The sequence below is a fragment of the Choristoneura fumiferana genome, chromosome 17 (assembly GCF_025370935.1).
Source record: "Choristoneura fumiferana chromosome 17, NRCan_CFum_1, whole genome shotgun sequence".
NCBI lineage: Eukaryota > Metazoa > Arthropoda > Insecta > Lepidoptera > Tortricidae > Choristoneura > Choristoneura fumiferana.
In genome coordinates, this window is record NC_133488.1 from 2544593 (window position 1) to 2564059 (window position 19467).

Below are 19467 nucleotides of genomic sequence, written 5' to 3' on the forward strand. Positions count from 1 at the left end.
TAAGATTCCTACCGCAGCGAACAAAAGAGCTGATGATCTTGAAACGGCTGAACCGATTTTGATAAAACATATCTAAGATCCATCGCTAGAAAACCAGCTTTCAAATAAAAAAACCGCATTCAAATCGGTCCACCCGTTTAAGAGCTACGGTGCCACAGACAGACACACAGACACACATAGCGGTCAAACTTATAACACCCCTCTTTTTGCGTCGGGGGTTAAAAATACACTACTATACCGGGTGTGGCCTGTAATACGAGCAAATAATTAAATCATAGACCGTACTCGTCAAACTGGACAACATTAGTTCAGCGAGTTTCAAAAATAATGGAGTCTTAAGATTTTCCCTTTTTAATACGAAATGTTATAATTTGACCGCTATGTGTTGTCTGTGTGTCTGTCTGTGGCACCGTAGCTCTTAAACGGGTGGACCGATTAATGCGGTTATTTGAAAGCTGGTTTTCTAGCGATGGATCTTAGACATGATTATCAAAATCGTTCACGTTTCAAGATCAGATCTGTTCACTGCGGTAGGAATCTTAGACGCATAATTCATACAAATTAAATACTATAATCAATGTAGAACTCAACTGACGTCGCATGTCACGCAACAAACAGCAAACATTTTGCTTTACATTGCTTCTTAGAATAAACTTTAAAGTGTAATAAAAATTAAAAAACAAATTAATTTATCGAATCAGGCGTTACTTTGCGGAGGTCCATATCAATGAACTATAATAATTTCCTTGCTCACCCGCGACCTTAGGATAGCTAAGCTTATGCAAAATATGCGTGTTCATGCAGTTCCTCCACCTCCACACTGTAAGAACACACACAAATCACACAAACCCATCTATCACCACAACCACACTACACTGACGCGTTTCGAACTCAACCAGAGCTCATCTTCATTTGTAGTCTAACAACTGGTAGCATGGTGTACGGTTGTGTCACTCTGAAGATGAGCTCTGGTTGAGTTCGAAACGCGTCAGTGTAGTGTGGTGGTGGTGATAGATGGGTTTGTGTGATTTGTGTGTGTTCTTACAGTGTGGAGGTGGAGGAACTGCATGAACACGCATATTTTGCATAAGCTTAGCTATCCTAAGGTCGCGGGTGAGCAAGGAAATTATTATAGTTCAAAAAACTAATTATTTTCAAAACTCGCTGAACAAATGTTGTTCAGTTAGACGAGTACGATCTATGTTTTAATTATTTGCTCGTGTTACAGGCCACACCCGGTATACAAATATATGCATAATGCAAACAAAATATGAATAATACGTAAGTAACAATACAATAAGCCAAAAATAAAAAAGTAGAGTATTTAACGCGAGACTAAACAACCATTTATGACATTCGAACTGTAACTAATAATAACTATGGCTAAACATCTCCTGTTATGATACTGTAAGTGATAATAATGTAAATAAATATATAAATCAATAAAACTTATGGCTTGTTTTAGTCCCTTTTTGAACAATCTACTATTATACGAGAGTGAGAGGGACAGTCCGACACGAACTTCGATTTTCGATTTAAGTAGTAGCCCCCCCTGTACAGTTGACCAAACTGAACCATGTGAGTACCACCGGTGGAACCTTTGCGATACCAATGTCACGTTGACATCCCATACTTTTGTCAAGGAAATCATAGTGCAATTGATTATTAACAGAGGCCGCCGCCGTACTGCCTAACGTTAGTAACGTTGGCCTAACGTTTCTGAAGCCCGCGATCGCAATCAATAAATGAAAGATTTCGCATAAAAAAACTGGCATTTGAATGCGATCGCGAGCGACAGAAACGTTAGGCAATACAGCCTCAGATTCCACATTCCAGGCTGGCCTGTCGTCTGTTGTACATACATGGAAAGGCGCCATCTTGGTACCAGTTTACTCGCTTTCTCGATAGATGTCGCTGTATCACTCTAAAAGTCGCTAACGTTAAGTCGTCGCGAAAAATGTATAAAGACATCTTAGCTTATCGTTTTCACTGAGCATTTGCTTAAAAAATGTATCAACTGTACTTTAATCTTAAAAATTTTTGGCACGGTTTCTTTTTTATGGAACCCGTACAGAACAGTATAGACAGAATTTTAGCCATGATGTAGTTGTCATAGATGCAGGAAGGTTCTTAATGAGGGCTATCGTTTATTGTCTTTCTAGATGGCGCCACTGTTGCGTGAGGTTTTAAGTGTGGCTTTCAAAGTCTGTTATTACGGGCGTGAAAACAAAGTTTAGATTAATAGTACATTGTGTCTTAAGGGCGGTAAATAATTAATTACGAACGAGAGTCTATTAGAAGCCCGAAGTCGAAGACTGAGAGCTTTAATGAGTCGATGTTCGTAATTCTAGTACCGTCCGTGCGACATACAATGTTTTTCATCACATTTGTGAGTAAAATTGTATATTTGTAAAAGAAAAACTAATATTTTTTTCAAAAATTGCCGATATCGCTAACTGCGCTCTTGGCAGCGCCAGCTGCCTGCCGCCCTCCCGCTCCGCAGCATATGCATGGCGTGCGTGTGCAGCGCGCGCACGGAGCAGCAGCACACCATGCAGTAACAAACTCATTTACCGACCTTGGGCTTCATGACATGAAAATTAGTACGGGCAATGACTCATTTACCGATCACGGGTTTCATGACAAGCACGGTCGAGGGTTTTATTTGGGGGGTTACAACCAAGGAAGCCTGCATGTAATGACACTGTTTGCGAGCAAGTGTGATGAAAAATCATATTTAATACACCTTAAAACCGTACCATAAAAATATCGAGCAACCGTTTTGTTCGGAAAAAAAGAGAGGACAAAAGTTTCCGAAAGACAAAACTGTCTCCAAACACAGACATTCATTGCCCCGTAACGCATAATTGCCATTTTTAATTTCAGGTAATGCAAAATATTCACAAAATTATTCTAATTCTAAATAAACCCGCGTAGCTCACCCAAAAACTATGAGATTTGACATTTCGGAGACCTCACGCTACACTAGCGCCTCTAGCGGCGAATTCATACGCGATAGCCCTCATTACGTAGCTGATAGAGCATTACTGTTACTGTCCATCGTTCTGCGTTGACTACACTGCACCCTTTATTATTTTGAGTATCTCTTCGTTTTTTTTCGCATTACAAATGAACATTGTAACATAAAATTTCATTACATTATAGAAAAAAAAATAACAAAAAATGGAACCGACTTCAAAAACCTTGAAAATAATTTTCTACTAGTTCGAAGTCTGTGCCTGCCTCAGCACGAGCCAGCAGGAGTGGAACTTTAGTCGTCTACCTCACCTACATACTATATATTGGGCTTCAATCACTCCTGCTGGCTCGTGCTGAGGCACCGACTTCAAACTAAAAAAAAAATATATTCAAGGTTTTTGAAGTCGGATCCTATGGATTTTTTTTTTCATAGTTTTAGTGATTTGTAGCCAAAGTGCATTTCACAAAGATTAAGCTCAAACGCAGCATACTAAACTTATAAGTGTCAGAGGGAAAACTTCGATTTTTGAGGAGTAGCCCCGCAGCTTTTAAAGTGCTTTCTCATCTACTACTGAACTGAAAGATGATATGATTCGCTTGGAAAAGTGTGTCATGAATCTCTTGTGGTCAAACTGAAATATTTTCGGTGCACGAAACTCGCAAATATTTGTTCACAAAAAATAAGGCTTTACAAAATGGCCACTGCTGTGCAAGGCCTACTGTAATGGCAACTGCGATAATTTCAGGTCTACAACAATGCCCAATCTTTGTTACCTGTTTACCAGCTTCCTCGATAGATGGCGCTGTATCACTCTAAAAGTCGCTAATGTTAGGTACACCATAATTTTACTTTAGTCGTCAATTTCCAGAAGTACTTATCAATGAAGCCAATTTTGATAAAAATTTTTGTTAATCGGTTTCTATGGAGCCGATATTTGATACTGATACTGATTAGAGGTGAGACGTACTAACTAGGCAAACCGCCGACTGAGTCTTGCGCGAGTACGCGTCCACTAAAAGACTAGGTCCACGAGTATCTACGAGTACTTAACTCAATGAGGGCTATCGCGTATGAATTCAACGCTAGAGGCGCTAGTGTAGCGTGAGGTCTCCGAAATGTCAAATCTCATAGTTTTGGGTGAGCTACGCGCTTGCTACGCGGGTTTATTTATAATTAGAATAATTTTGTGAATACTTTGCAATATCTGAAATTAATTATGGCAAATATGCGTTCCGGGGCAATGAATGTCTGTGTTTTGAGACAGTTTTGTCTTTCGGAAACCTTTGTCCTTCCTTTTTTCCGAACAAAACGGGGACTATGCAACACTGTGGCATGCCGCATGCTCGAAATTTTTATGGTATGGTTTTAAGGTGTATTAAATATGATTTTAATCTAAATTTTGTTTTCACGCCCGTAATAACAGACTTTGAAAGCCATACTTAAAAAACTCACGCAACAGTGCGCCATCTAGTGAGACAAAAAACTATAGCCCTCATTGACTCATTGCGTAATCAAAATGATTCCCGTAAATGTGCTCCCGTGATTGCAAATACACCGTTCTAGTTTTAGTAGTTGTACGAATATCGAACTACCGAAATGTCATCAAAAGAAACTGGACCTTATAGGGTTCATGCTAAAACTGTTATTAGAACGAATTACAACTCGCTCCTTTTTCCTGGATTTCATCGCGCTGTGGCTAGGACGAGTTGGTCGATCCCGAAGACCCGAAGTTCCCGGACGTTTTCCGAATAGTTCCAAACGCGACGAGTGCAGTGAGCGCACGCATCATGCTTGTTTTTAACCCCCGACGCAAAAAGAGGGGTGTTATAAGTTTGACCGCTATGGTGTGTCTGTGTGTCTGACTGTGGCTCCGTAGCTCTTAAACCGGTGGACCGATTTGAATGCGGTTTTTTTATTTTAAAGCTGGTTTTCCAACGATGGCTCTTAGACTTTTTTTATCAAAATCGGCTGATGCTGCAGCCAGTATATCCAGCACACCAGTATACTCATGAAAAAATAATAGCAGATATGTCGTGTTTGATTCCTTTTGATCAGTATTTGATTCTTCATACAATGCAGTGGTGGCAACACGATGAGCTGATGCTGGAGCCAGGATATCCAACACACGATATGTTTGTCCGCAAATATCTCGGGTTTGGCTGAACCGATTTGTATTTGTACCGACAGAAGAGTATTAGTTACTTACATTTTATTAGGAGAATGTTTTGGTATTTTAACCGATTTAAAAAAACGGAACTCTCATGACATAAAACAATGTAAGTAAGCCGTGTTTGTGCTAAATGGAATCGTTGTGAGATGTTTTTGGCAACAAATCACTAAAAAGTAAGACTTGAAATAAAGTAAAATCTCAATAAAAAAGTAAAACGGACTCAAAAAAAAATTGTAATAAAAACAGAACCGACTGCAAAAAACTTGAAAATACTTTTCTACTAGCTTCATTCATCTCAACTTGATACCTCCACGCGTTACCGAGAAAAGCGCTTATGCTCGCTTATTAGCGAGCGTTGTATTAGAGTGTACCTATATATGTATGTGTATTTATAATGAACTAGCTTTTGCCCGCGGCTCCGCCCGCGTGATATTCGGTTATCGCGCGCTGTTCCCTCGGGAACTGTGCATTTTTTCGGGATAAAAAGTAGCCTATGTCACTCTCGGGCCCATAAACTATCTCCATGCCAAAAATCACGTTGATCCGTCGCTCCGTTACGGCGTGAAAGACGGACAAACACACTTTCGCATTTATAATATTAGTAGGTAGTATGGAAGTATGGATTGTTTGAGTTAATTTAAAATTTCGTTTCTTTTATCTTTTCATTGTACTCTTAGTTGGGCCAATCAACTATTTTACCGACACTTTGGGTGTCTCCTGCGTTACCAAAATTGTCTCTAGCGTTACCAAAAGATATTTCACGGTTTAATAGGTTGAACTTACGTAGGATGGCATATTCATATACACCATCTATTAAAATTACAGAAAAAACATGTTTACTTACAAAAATCTGCAATTGTTTGAAAAATGTCGCGGACAGATTAGTGTCGGTAAAAAACTTGATTGGCCCAGTTTCTACTCTTGTGTCTGATCCTGTCAATCGTTCAAAGTTTAACTGGAAGAGATCTCTTTACGGGATAAGTTCGCCTTTGTACATCTTATTATCCTGTGTTTTATTATTTTCATGTGTAAACTTCAATTCTCCTTAACTCTACGGTCACTAACGCCATCTATCTTACCGAGTTGACTCTAGAACGTAGATGCGATAACAATGTCACCACGCGTTGTGATACCCGATAGTACAAACGTTAGTTTGTACATGCAGTTATCGACAAAAAAGTGTAGATGGCGCTCGATGTTCCATATCCTATAACGACGGTGTGTCATAAAAAGGTCATAAATACACGAGGTAACTTAATGACAATGACAAAATTACAACAAGATCAATACTTGTTTGTATTTTAAACAGAAATTGTGAGGAAAAATTATGACACGATATAAGCTGCGAGCATTTATTTACAGCGCTTCAAAATATTTACAGCAAACAGCATTGTTTATTACAATTAAATTAATTTAATGGAATACCATATCACTTTTCAAGGCACATACGTAGGCAGCAAGTACTGTAACTACTTGCATTTATTTTACAATAATAAATAAAGCGGTAACGACAAAAATTTCTCCGTTATGGCTGCTCCTTTCAAATAAATTAAAGTCTTAACAATAACTACTACGGGTATTTAGCATATTAAGTGATTCTGTGATCAACAACTCACAACAAATAACTTGAAGTAATGTCTTAAAATTTACATGATTATTCATAGAACAAAAAATGAGTCGATATAACTAAAAGATGGTCAAAAAAAATCGCCCAAAATGACATATAGAATAATCCCAATGACAAAACATTATTTTGTTTTGTTGAAATTGTTTCGTATGAAATTTGGGGCAATAGAGATAATCTTTTATTTCATTTGGCCGAATATCACTTGCCAACCAGCGCTTCGTCGACGACTCACTTTGACAACTATTACCAAATTTTCATATGACAACGTGTCATTTGGTCGAATTATTATAAAGCAGAATATCATAATGACTCAAAACGTTTGGAAAACCACTTATCATTTGTCAAATCTTTCACTAGGTCAAACAACTATAGAACGAATTACGTTTCGTCAGTGCAATGGTTCCCTTTTCGTACATAAGCCAACTTTTTACTTAAACTAAGTAAGATTTACACACCATTTTTTCAATTGGCAATACGAATAACAAATAGAGCATAGTAATAAGCATAGCAACAGAAATGTAATGTGTGACAAAGTCCAGTTAGGTGCGACGACGAGCGAAGCGAGGAGGAGCTTTTTAGGTTAACCGTGAGCACACAGCAGCGAGAGCAGCAGAATCGTATTTTTATTTTTAAATATTTATTTTTAAATATCCAAAACATGAGTCTAATGAAAAACAATATTGAACAGAAAATGGCATTAAATAGTTGTTTTCAAAATTTGATCGAAGACTCAGTAGTTGCAGCTTTTTCGAAATCTAACACACACTTTTGGTAAAGCCTGATACCGTGATCATTGCCGTATTCTATCAATAGGTCAAACATTGTATCACAAACGCTTTATTAGTGCACAAATAAAAACACAACAACAATGTTGCGCTTATACATTGCTTATTACATAGTTACTAAATGAAACCCTTATTCAATAAAACATTTGGGAAACATTGTACAACGAAATGAATATTATGCCAACCAAAACATTCTACTAAACGAAAGTTGTCATTTTGAAAAGTGACTTTATAACAAACAGACCAAACGTACAGTTGGTAACTGTGAGGTTGGGAAATAAAACTAAATCTTTTGATAAGTTGGCAAGTGATCATTCGGCGAAATGAAACTCTGCGAAAAGTTGCTTGGGAACTAATAAACGGCGAAACAATTTTCTGCGAAAAATAAGAGTCCTTTTATTTATTGAGCAAAGTTGTGTACTCTAAAACATAGATGGCGTTAGGAGGGCTCTAGGAAAATACATCGATTTGTACATTTTGTCTGGTATAACCAGTTTTAAAAGTACTTGTACTATGTTATTATAACATTCATGTAAGCCGACTAGACCAACGATGTTAATGAAAGAAAGAGATACGGTAGGCTATTTTGGCACCATTAATCAATAGGGAATACGCAGGAATGTAGTGAATAATGTTTTGCTCTCGTCTTTTGTCGGAAAGATACGTATTTATCTTGCTATCTCAACTATCTTACTGAATTTTAATGATGCTGATTGAGAAGGCAATATAAAAACGAAATTATCCGAAAAATATGATGGAAAAACATTGTTCAATAAACATTTGTTGTTTGACAAACGATGTTGTTTTTTTTATATATATATTATAAAAACACGAAGAATTCATTTTTTAGTTTAAATTATTGTTATAGCGTGCGACACTGACGTTAAGAAGCTCCCGCCTAGAACTAATCGAGGAAGACCCCCGGCTCCCTTCATAACTGACTGAGCCGTGGGTCTACAACCGCTGGACAATGGAAAAATCCATGAACATTATACAAAATTTGTATGGATAATTTTCGTGTCACAATGGAAAAAAATAATAGTAATTATAAATACTTGCTAACGCAGCTTTAACGGTGTGCAACTTTTTGGTCTTCACCCTTATACAAAATGATAGGACTCGTTATGAGGATCTCAAATATATTTTTGTTATTATTGTCAAATAAATAGTTTTGATTTCCCCCTGATCTCCGAAACTACTGAGCCTTATGAATCATTGCTTGTAGATTACAGGAAACCTATAAGAATTCTATCAATCGAAAATAAAGTGGTAAACAACATAATACGTTCACTTACGGAAAATAGTTCACTAAAACACCACTAGATAGCGTTAGTAGTAGTTAACTCGCGTCTTACTGTGAGGATTTCAAATGTGATATTTAGTATAAATTTAAAAAGCACCTAAAAATTATTTAGAAAAAAAGAGGAAAACATTTGACTTTGGCATTGTACGGTACCCTCTCCACGCGAGTTCAACTCGCGCGTGGCCGGATTTAACTTACTCAATTTAATATCCACTTTTGTGTCACGTTAAATTATTTAAAAAAAAAAATCCATACATATTCTCTATTGACATTCTTTTTATGACCTGCTAAAACGCAATTGCTGCAAAAAATTGTACGGTGACGTCACACGCTCGGCGATAAGGCCAGTGTTCTGGAATTTTTAGTTAAGTAATGGTGTCAAAAAGTCCTAAAATAAATAATTATTTTCGTCTTTAAGTTACTAAAATTCTAAGCAGCTGTCGAAATTCAGTGCTCTAACTAGGGTTGCCAACTTTTTTCTACAAGAAATAAAGTGTATTTGGGTCTGAGAAGGGATATAAAAGTATTTTAGAAACATGAACAGTATTTTCATCTTTTCATGTTTTAAAGACAAATTTATAGGTGCTCGACGCACAACTTATCAATTTAGTATCATTTTTAAAAACCTCATAGACCTCGTCAGGATAAAATTAAAATTAAGATAAATAAGGAGCTAAATTTTTTATAAATACATTGGCAGATTCTTTCTGAAAGACCTCTGTTTTCACTATGCTGCACTGACTTAGGGCCTGTTTCACCACCTGTCGACTAACTCAGTGTCAGATAAAAGTAAAGCCGTCTTTGTTTATTCAGACAAAACAAACAGAGACGGCATCACTGATATCCGTCACTTAAAGTTAGTCGACAAGTGGTGAAACAGACCCTTAGTGTGTTCTTAGTGTTAGGCAGTTAACAGTTTTACATACTTTATTTAAGTTCAACAGTAAAAAGTATAATGTTGTGAAAAACGGTATAATACTGTTTAACAGTATAGAGGCAACCCTAGCTCTAACTCAGCTGGCTGGCCTACGCAACCTATTTCCAAGAACATACTACACTCCAGTTGCGAAGCGTCTATAGAACCCGATTTCCACGGACTTGCCTAATATTTACAAAATAGGACAACAGGACGTTCAGGATTTGTGAAAGATGTAAGCGATTTTGCTTCGGTTTTACCATGCAAATATATTATTATGATGCTTCGCCACTGCTACACTCATACTATTCAATTCGACTCAGTGGAAGAAACAAGCCAACTTAATAATACTAACGATACAAAAGACATGGGCATGAATGAGGCTCCCGAATTAGGTCTTATTTTAGCAGCTATCTTAGCTGTCGCATTTTTGACGTTCTTTACAAACTTATCCAAGATATCCGACCTAGGAGTGACGTCACACGCCGTGTGGCTTATAGCATCTAAAACAGGGGCAGTAAAAACCCTAAAGTTAACATCCGCAGGGTCCAATTTCCCATACATCCAAATCGGGAGTCTATTAGATAGAATCCAAAGGTTTTGGTTGTAATCTACTTTAATATCAGTAGGATAGATCATAGTAGTGTCATTCATAGAAATTCTGCCTTGGTTTTTCATTGTGTACTCTTTGTTTGACGTCCTCCAGCATGCCACAGCGTTTAGGTTGACGAGGGAGTAGAAGAGAACGCCAGTTTTTGGGTCAACGAAAGCAGCGCTGGATTGCGCGTTGGGTCCCCTGCTGCCCAAGAGTTTGAACGCGTTGAAGTTAGCGTCAGCTAGGCTTTTGTTTCTTAAAAACTCAGTGGAAACTGAGAACTCGTTGTAACTGGCCATGGGGTGGAAGTAGATCGTGCTGTAATTGTCAGAGTTGGGTGCTGAGATGCCTATGCCGAAAATGGCATCAGTCCAGCTAAAGTTGTAGCCTTTTACGCTAAAATCACACGCCAAAGGGTCAGGGTGGAAGTAATGGTGCGTGATCCTCCAGGACTCGTTCTTTTCCCAGGAATAAACGACGATACCTGCCTTTCCGACGTCACCCGCGTACGCAAAGGTGTTATCGCAGTCTCCATCTTCGATAGCAATGTTTGCGAAACCCGATTCTTCTTTGACCTGGTCAGCAGGGAACTGGTATCTTCTAAGGAGATTATCTGTTTTTAAGTCGTAGACTATGATAGATGGTGTGTGTCTGGTGGCGTTTGGATCCAGGCTGCCCATCTTTCCGCTGTCCAGGACCCAGAGACGCTGGCATTTGTCGACTCTGACCCGGAAAGGGGAGATGATCTCCGGCGGTTTTCCGTCGTTTCCGATAGAGTGTGCCGCCCAGCTGGGATAAGGGATCAGCTTCGGTGAAGTTGTGGTGTTATCTGAAATTAAAGAAGTACAACATTTAGAGCATAGATTCTCAACGTGAGTGATGACCAGCTCTTGTGGTCATTGAAGACATTGAAAAATAAGAAGCGTTACTTAAGAAATAAGTAAAGGGTGCTATAGAAAATCTAGAGTGGTGAGTAAAATAAGGTTGAAGGCGTGTGATTAAGACTCTGATCGAATCTCTTCTTACAAATATTGAAAATCATATGTACCTACGTATAAACTGAAGGTTAAAAATACAAGGTTGCCTGAAAGAGATTTCTTTATGTTTGTTTTTGTCGTATTTCGTCAGCATATTATATCTATTTGAATTTAAAATTAATGAGTAGCGTAAATTATCAGAGCGTGAATAGTTAATAATTTATAATGTGTAGAAATTGGACGCCCAGGTTAGTATTACGATGTGTGTTCCAAGATTGGAGCGAGTTAAGCATGCAGAATCGACAGTCATTAGTTGACAACCATATCCATCTCCCTCTAGGCCCTCTACACTGACTGGCTCCGTTATGCCTCAGTGAAAGTGCGTTACCTAGTGTGTTACGTGTGTTAAGTGTTACCTAGGTACGGTCGCCATAAATATCGAAGCTGTGAACATGATTAAAAGTATCTGGCCCTATACTAAGAAGTGCAATATTCGAACTTCGTATCCTGCCATCCCGTTGACGCTTATACTATTTAATACGAGAGTGAGAGGGACGGTACGAGACGAAATTCGATTTTCGAATTTCAGAGTAGCTCTCTGATCACGCACTTATTAACGATGTAGGTAAGCTAGTTCAGGTGCAGTATTAATTAAAAATAAATAAGTGAGCAAACCGTGAAAGTTTTGAAACAATATATTATTATCATAAACGGTTGAATACGGTATTTTACTATTTTGTATATGTTTTATAAATTAAAACTACACAATGTCTGTTATCGAATAAAAAAACAATTTTTAAGCTACCTTTACAAATAACAAAGTTATAAAGGTTTGAAATTCAAGATTAGACAGAGAAAGACATCTGGCATGTGACGTCACACGCCAGTACCGCCATACTTGCTGCATAGAGAAAAGCGTTTGAGGAAGAGACAGGTATATATATATTTTTTCAAAAAATCACTATAAATCCAATTTTCATCAGATTTAAATTTTCTCTTCGCTAAACAAAATCTGATATCTATATTTTCATAATATTATTAAGATATGGCAAAATCAGGAGTTGTCAAATACCGTATTCTCTCTCTTTTTCGTAAACAACGAAAGTGAAACATACAACATGACTTCCAAGAAAATAGAGCCCTTTGAGACAATTATTCTTAATTGAGTCATACAGGGAAACCCAAATAATATATCTCAAACTAAAACTCACAACATTTATTGACAATAAAAACACACTACATCACAACAAAAACACAGTAAAAACATAAATAGGAGAAGAGAAAAATTAGAGACGTTGTGCTGTAGTGTGATGCCAAAAGGACTCAGCTCAGCATGTGCCGTAGCCCTGTAACCAGAGCTGCAGCGCTGGTTTTCAGCTGAACCCCGGTGAGTGTGCACCCACGTAACTGAACATATCTAAATAACCCTTTCATATTTTGTTTTTTCAAGCCAAATGTCCTGTATTATTAAGCCGTAGGTAATAATAAATTTGCAAATCAAGTTTTTCCTGTAGCAGCAAGAATAAATTAAAATATAAACAAGTAAGGTAAGTGTCGAGTGCTCTTCTAATGACCATTACATGCATTAGCAGAATGTCTATGTCATCAAGGCATTATTAAGGAAAACTCTCTGACCCTTAATTTGGCACCGAGAAGAATACTGGACATTCTAAAAAAATAAATCTACACGTAATATTAAAACATGGAGTTTTTTTTTAAGTAGCATAAATTAATTAAATGCTAATATTATTTCACCAAAAAATGTATCAAGCCGGTGGGAACGCTAAGTGTTCGTCGGTGGCCGCCAAGATGCAGAGGAGGAAGGTCGCGTCTAGCGGGCTCCCGGTAAGTGGATTTTTTTTCTTGGTTTTGTATGAAATTGTTATAAGTTATTGCCATTGTGATATTAAGTAATAGTTAAAAAACATATTTCACTATAGTTGACATTAAGAACACGTTCTGTTTGTGTGTTTAACGTTTGCAAAGTATAACGTCCATTATACTTCCCGTTGCCAACTACGCAACGTTTTAACTTGCTTTTGCTACGTCCAGCATTCTTCCCGTTGCCAACTGCACAACGTTTTAACTTGCTTTTGCTATGTCCAGCATACTTCCCAATGCCAATGATGTAGTTATTTTATAAACTTCTGGCATGTCCAGTATAATGCACTTTGCCAAATATGAGTAAGGTGAAATAAAAACTACTTTTATAAGTTTAACCGGTATACGTGTGTATGTGTGTAGGTTTTGTCTGTCTGTCTATGGCAACGTAGCTCTTAAACGAGTGAAGCGATTGAATGTGTTTTTTTTTTATTTGAAAACAAGTTTTCTAGTGGTCATTCTTAGCAAGATTTCAAAATCGGTTGAGCCTTTTTTGAAATTTTGGACTGAAATGACCGAAAAAGCTACCTGTAAGTTTTGTAGTTATAGAAATGGGTAATTAATTATTAAATCGTTTGGTCTCAGGTGATCCACAACTTTTCGAGAGGCCGAAAACTTGTCGGATTGATTCCACGAGTCAATGCTATATCAGATATAGACAGTTCTAGTTCAGATGAAGAAGAAATATCACAGTTTAGAAGAAATAGCACTTCTTCAGACGCTCCTACTATTAATTCCTCATTGGAACGACTTAATTTACTTGGAGAAGATTCCGACAAAGATATAGATACAAACCAAAGTAATAACTGTGAAGTAAATCTTCTATCACCTAAAATACGAGAGGTTATACACTTAATGGGGAATAAATTAAGAGAATATACCCAGTCTGTCGTCTATTCCATATTGGCATCTCCTGCTAAACCTTCCGCATCACATGTGTTAATAAAAAAATACCTCGTTGAGTTTCTTGCTGGATTCTTCTCAACAGAGGTTTTTCCGAACCGGTGGTAGGTTTTTTTTTGACATTCATAAGTGCTTGTTATAGCCTAAATTGAATAAAGATATTTTGACATTGACTTTGACTTTGAACACCTGCATTCGAGAACCTTTTGACCCCATCGGCCATCAGTCCTGCGAGCAATGTGCCCGCCCATTGCCACTTCAGTTTCGTAATTCTTCGGGCTATGTCGGTAACCTTAATTCTACTGCGGATATCATCATTTCTGATCATATCCGCAGAGAAACCCCGAGCATAGCCCTCTCCATAGCCTTTGAGTGACTTTGTGCTTCCTCATGAGGCCCATCGTTAGCCCGTGTTTCAGATCCGTATGTCATCACTGGCAACACACACTGGTCAAAGGCTTTTGAATTCAAACACTGCGGTAATTTGGATGAAAAGACACTGCGAAACCTCCCGAACGCTGCCAGCCGAGTCGGATTCGACGAGTGATCTCTTTCTCGAGGTTGGACCTAACTAACTGGACCGTTTGTCCTAGGTAAACATACTCGTCAACAACTTCGAGCGCAGAGCCTCCGACTATTACGGGAGTTGGCACAACATGGACATTAGACATGACTTTTGTCTTGACCATGTTCTTCATTCTAGGTCAACTCGGTCGGAAACTTTGCTGAGGTCAGCGAGCATAGCACTGAGGTCCTCCATAGTCTCAGCCATGACTACAATGTCGTCGGCGAATCAAAGGTGAGTGAAGTACTCGCCATTAATGTTGATGCCTCGTCCTTTCCAGTCCAAAACCTTAAAAGCATCCTCTAATGCAGCGGTGAACAGTTTCGGAGAGATCATATCTCCTTGTCTGACTCCCCGCTGCAGAGGAATAGGCTTCGTGCTCTGGTCCTGTAGTCGGACGGACATAGTGGCGTTTTCGTACAGACACTTCAACACTTCGATATACCGGTAGTCAACTTGGCACCCGCTGGATAGCCTGCAGCACAGCCCAAGTCTCGATCGAATCGAAGGCTTTCTCGTAGTCCACAAATGCAAGGCAAAGGGGGAGGTTATACTCTTCGGTCTTCTGTATAACCTGCCGCAACGCATGTATGTGGTCTACGGTACTATAGGCTTGTTCTGGAGGCTGAAAGTAATGTAGTCTTTGTTATTAATTACAAGAGCGGTATGACTTTTTTTTAGCAACTGAAGGCGTCTTTTTTTTTTCAATTATTTCCATTGAGAGTATGATTATTTTCAAAGTAGAAGTATACTAAATTTATTATCATTCCGCTATTGTAAATAAAAGATTTGTCTATTGTGCTCATTTTAAAAGACTGACTTTTGACTTGGTTCAAAAAGTACTGAAGAAGATTTATAGGTTTAAAAAAATGATCTCATGATAGTGATACTTGTTTGTCAGTCTTGATTGTCAGAAAATTGTTAATATTTTAAATTTTTTGTATTTTTTTCTCGACAGAAAATTTTAAAATAAGCTGAATGTAACAATTGTAAGTTTGTTGATTGTTTAAAGTGATTTTCTAATAAATATTTTTACATTTTGTATACTTTTGTTTGATTAAAAACAAATAATCGGGAAACTACATATCTTTGGCAATGGCCAGTATACTAGACATTGAAACAATTGTCCTGTCCTCTGCCCAGTTGGCAACGTCCAGCATACTTGACATACGTTTTTCTGAAAACTATTGACATTTGATTTTTTTTACTATTTTTACCGTGTATATGACACATAATTACCCAAAAAACTATAATTCTAACCTTATTTCGATATTTTATTCCTTGCAAATTAAGGTTAAATTAGCCTTCGGGTTGGTACGCATTTTATCGGATAAGTTCATGTATCATGCTCTCTCAATGAGTGCTATCGCGTATGAATTCGCCACTAGAGGCGCTAGTGTAGCGTGAGGTCTCCGAAATGTCAAATCTCATAGTTTTGGGTGAGCTACGCGGGTTTATTTATAATTAGGATAATTTTGTGAATATTTTGCAATATCTGAAATTAATTATGGCAAATATGCGTTCCGGGGCAATGAATGTCTGTGTTTTGACTGTAGACATGTGCGCCGCGCCGCCGCGCCGCCGCCGCCGATGAAATTGGTCGGCGTATAATCGGCGTGACAAAATTTTAATTAATTTTAAAGTAGCACCAACTCCTTAGCTAATTCGTTGCCAACTTGCCACATTTCAATACCATAGCTTAAAATTATATTCTCCCTCACCCATATTAGAAGGGCCGTCTGATCTTCATGTTGGTTCGGAGGCACTAAAGGTGGAATCGATCCAAAATGCGTATGTGACACCGATATATATACGCATCGTCTCGGAAGAATATAGGATATTTGGCAGCACAGTTGCCATATAGATAGAAATTTTGGTGGTCAGCTTAAGGTCGAAGACCTCGGAACACAGCTTTCTAAATGCTGCTTCTGCAGCACCGACCGATGCAGCTGTAGATCTCAGCATCAAGGTCACACTTAGATGTAATAGTGCTCCCCAGATAGTAGAACTTTCTACCTGCTTCAACACATCCAACTCTAATCCCATTCAGCCATACCAAACTCTAATTTCATCCAGCTCTATGATCAGTGTCTCATCATCATCACCTCGGTCTTTTTGACACTGAGCTTCAGGCCGAATTAACAACAAACTTTGTCAAAGACTGAAATCAGCTGAGTAGGGTATTATTAAGGCTTCTAGACCACATCCGTTCCAGCGTAAGTAGAGCTCTCTGTGAAGTGTGTTGGGTATGTGAGTAGTGGTTCAAGTTATAGTGGTTTTGTGAAAAGTGGTTTTGTTTTGAGCTCTCTCTCGGTGTAGTGAGTATGGTTGGATGGGGTCTAGTTGAGCTGGTGGTTGGTGGTGTTGGAGCGGAAGTAGATAAGATAAGGCCGGATGGGCAGCCTCTCGTGCTGAGGATGCAGGCAGCGGGCGGGGGGCGCGGGCTGGGGCACGGGCTGGGGCTCGGGCTGGGAGCGTTATGTTGCTAATTATGATAAGCTATGATCAATTCTAAATGTTTTTAATGATTAAATAGTTTTGCTAAATTGCGCTGTTATTGATAAGCAGAAAATGTTTTTGTAATCATAAAGGAAGTCGAAAGATTGTGAAATAGTTTTGTTAAATTGCAAAAATAGAAGCTGTTATTGATAAGCAGAAAATGTGGGTTGGGAAATAATTAGGTCGCATGCACATGCATCTATAAAAACACGATGCGAGCGCATTGTGCATACATTTATGTTTCAAGTGTTGGTTCGAAGGTTTCGTTGTGTGTAAGTGAAAAAAATATTTCTATCAAATCTTTTGCCGTTATCGATGGTGTTATATCTACAGTCGGCGGTGGATATTGAAAAAAGAAGTATCATCATATCATCGAACATTAATGATTATTATTTTCCTTCGTGTGCTACTAAACCGTGGAACATAATACATGCAGATGTATTAGAACAAGGTGTTGTGATAGGTAAAGGTGCTAATAGCAGTATGAAGGAGGGTTTATGGTTCTTAAATATTACAATGGCAAAGAAAGGAAGTACAACACCTTTAAAAAATTTTCAATTGATGCAAAGTCAAAGTCAAAGTCAAAATATCTTTATTCAATTTAGGCTATAACAAGCACTTATGAATGTCAAAAAAAATCTACCACCGGTTCGGAAAAACCTCTGCTGAGAGAATCCGGCAAGAAACTCAACGAGGTATATAATTTTTTTTTTAAAACAGATTTACAATATTATTAAATGATATGTATACATCACAAGTATTTAACACAACTTTATTTTTAACACAGTAGGTTCGCTATTTGAAGGGATCGCTAATGCGGATCGGAATTATTTCCAAATATCCCTGTCCATGATATAATCATTAACTTTATAAATACGCTTTGATATTAATGTCTTCTTAACAATAGATCTGAATTTTTGTATCCGTTTCATTTGTAATATTTTTGGAATTTTATTATAAAAACGTATGCAATTTCCCCAGAAAAGACTTTTTGTTTTAGCCAGTCTGTAAGATGGAACTTTAAGCTTCCCTGTGTTTCTAGTAGCCTTTTGCTTATCGACGTTAGTGGGAAAAATCATATGTTCTTCCTAACATACATGATTATTTCAAAACATAAAGCGACGGCAGGGTTAGGATATCTGTTTCCTTAAAAAAGATCTTAAAGCGAGATAAAGAATGTGTCACTATGTGATGGTGGTGATGATATGATTGTTTTAAAAGTCAATATCGATTTTAAAGAAACTCATCGGCAAGCATCACGCGTTAAGCGAGAAGTTAGCGTGAAACAATCGTGGTCATCAGATAAATTCTATCAGATTGTTAAAGATAGTGATGGTATTGAATTTACTGTGAAAGTAACAAAGCATGCGCCTGTTGTATCAAAAGAAGATGTTCCCACGCCTATTAGTATCACTGATACTTCAACCTCGACTTCTACACCTGCTTCTACACCTGGGGGAGTCTGCTACTCGTACAAAGCGCAAATCGTCTGCATACGTCATGATCTCTGTGATCAATGGAAAGAAATGGAATCAGACTACAAGTGTGAAAGTGGATGACGAACTAACAAAACCCACCAGAATTGTGCGAAGGGTAAGACAGGGCTGTGTCTTCGCTTTTATTCAATATTTACGCAGAGATCTTCAAGACCGCAACAGCTGACACTGAATCGGGCGGGTGTAATAATTAACGGCCAATATATTAACAATATCCGATATGCTGACCACACAGCGTTAATTTCCGATAGTCTGGAATCATTGCAAGAACTGCTGAATCGTGTGAATATCGCTAACAATAACATGGCCTTAATTAAAGATAAATGTCGCAAAAACAAAGTTTATGGTCATAAGCAAACATAATAAACCAACACTTTTCATTACGTATCAGACGGGAAGAGGTTGAACGGGTTACTCAGTTCAAGTACCTTGGTTGCTGGTTGAATGAACATGATGATCACGTGCAGGACACCAGAGTTCGTATTGAGATGGCTCGATCGACGGCGTTCTTCAAGATGAACAAGGAGCTGTGTGACAAAAACATGAGCCTCAAACTAATATGCTGTCCTGTGCTGCTATACGGAGTCGAATCATGGATTCTTACGCAGAACACCATGAAGAAGTTGGAAGCCTTCGAAATATGGATTTACCCGCCGCATTCTAAAGATTTCCTGGTAACCAAAACGTGGCAGTAATTGGCAAAGAATGGGCAAGCACCTTGAGCTTCTAAAGACTTCAAGTAAAGAAAAGTTGTTTACTTTGGGCATGTG

The 19467-nt window shown here is 38.1% G+C and overlaps 1 protein-coding gene across 2 annotated transcripts in view; it reads right to left on the reverse strand.

The window, feature by feature from the left end:
* Positions 1–6488: 6488 nt before the first annotated feature.
* The window catches only part of LOC141437461 (protein yellow-like), a 49893-nt gene continuing 36914 nt past the window's right edge, over positions 6489–19467 (reverse strand). For both annotated transcript variants that reach the window (XM_074100852.1, XM_074100851.1), the window contains exon 3: positions 6489–11205. In XM_074100852.1, the coding sequence (XP_073956953.1) occupies positions 10091–11205 (1115 nt within the window). In that variant the 3' untranslated portion in view covers positions 6489–10090. The remainder of the gene's footprint in view (positions 11206–19467) is intronic.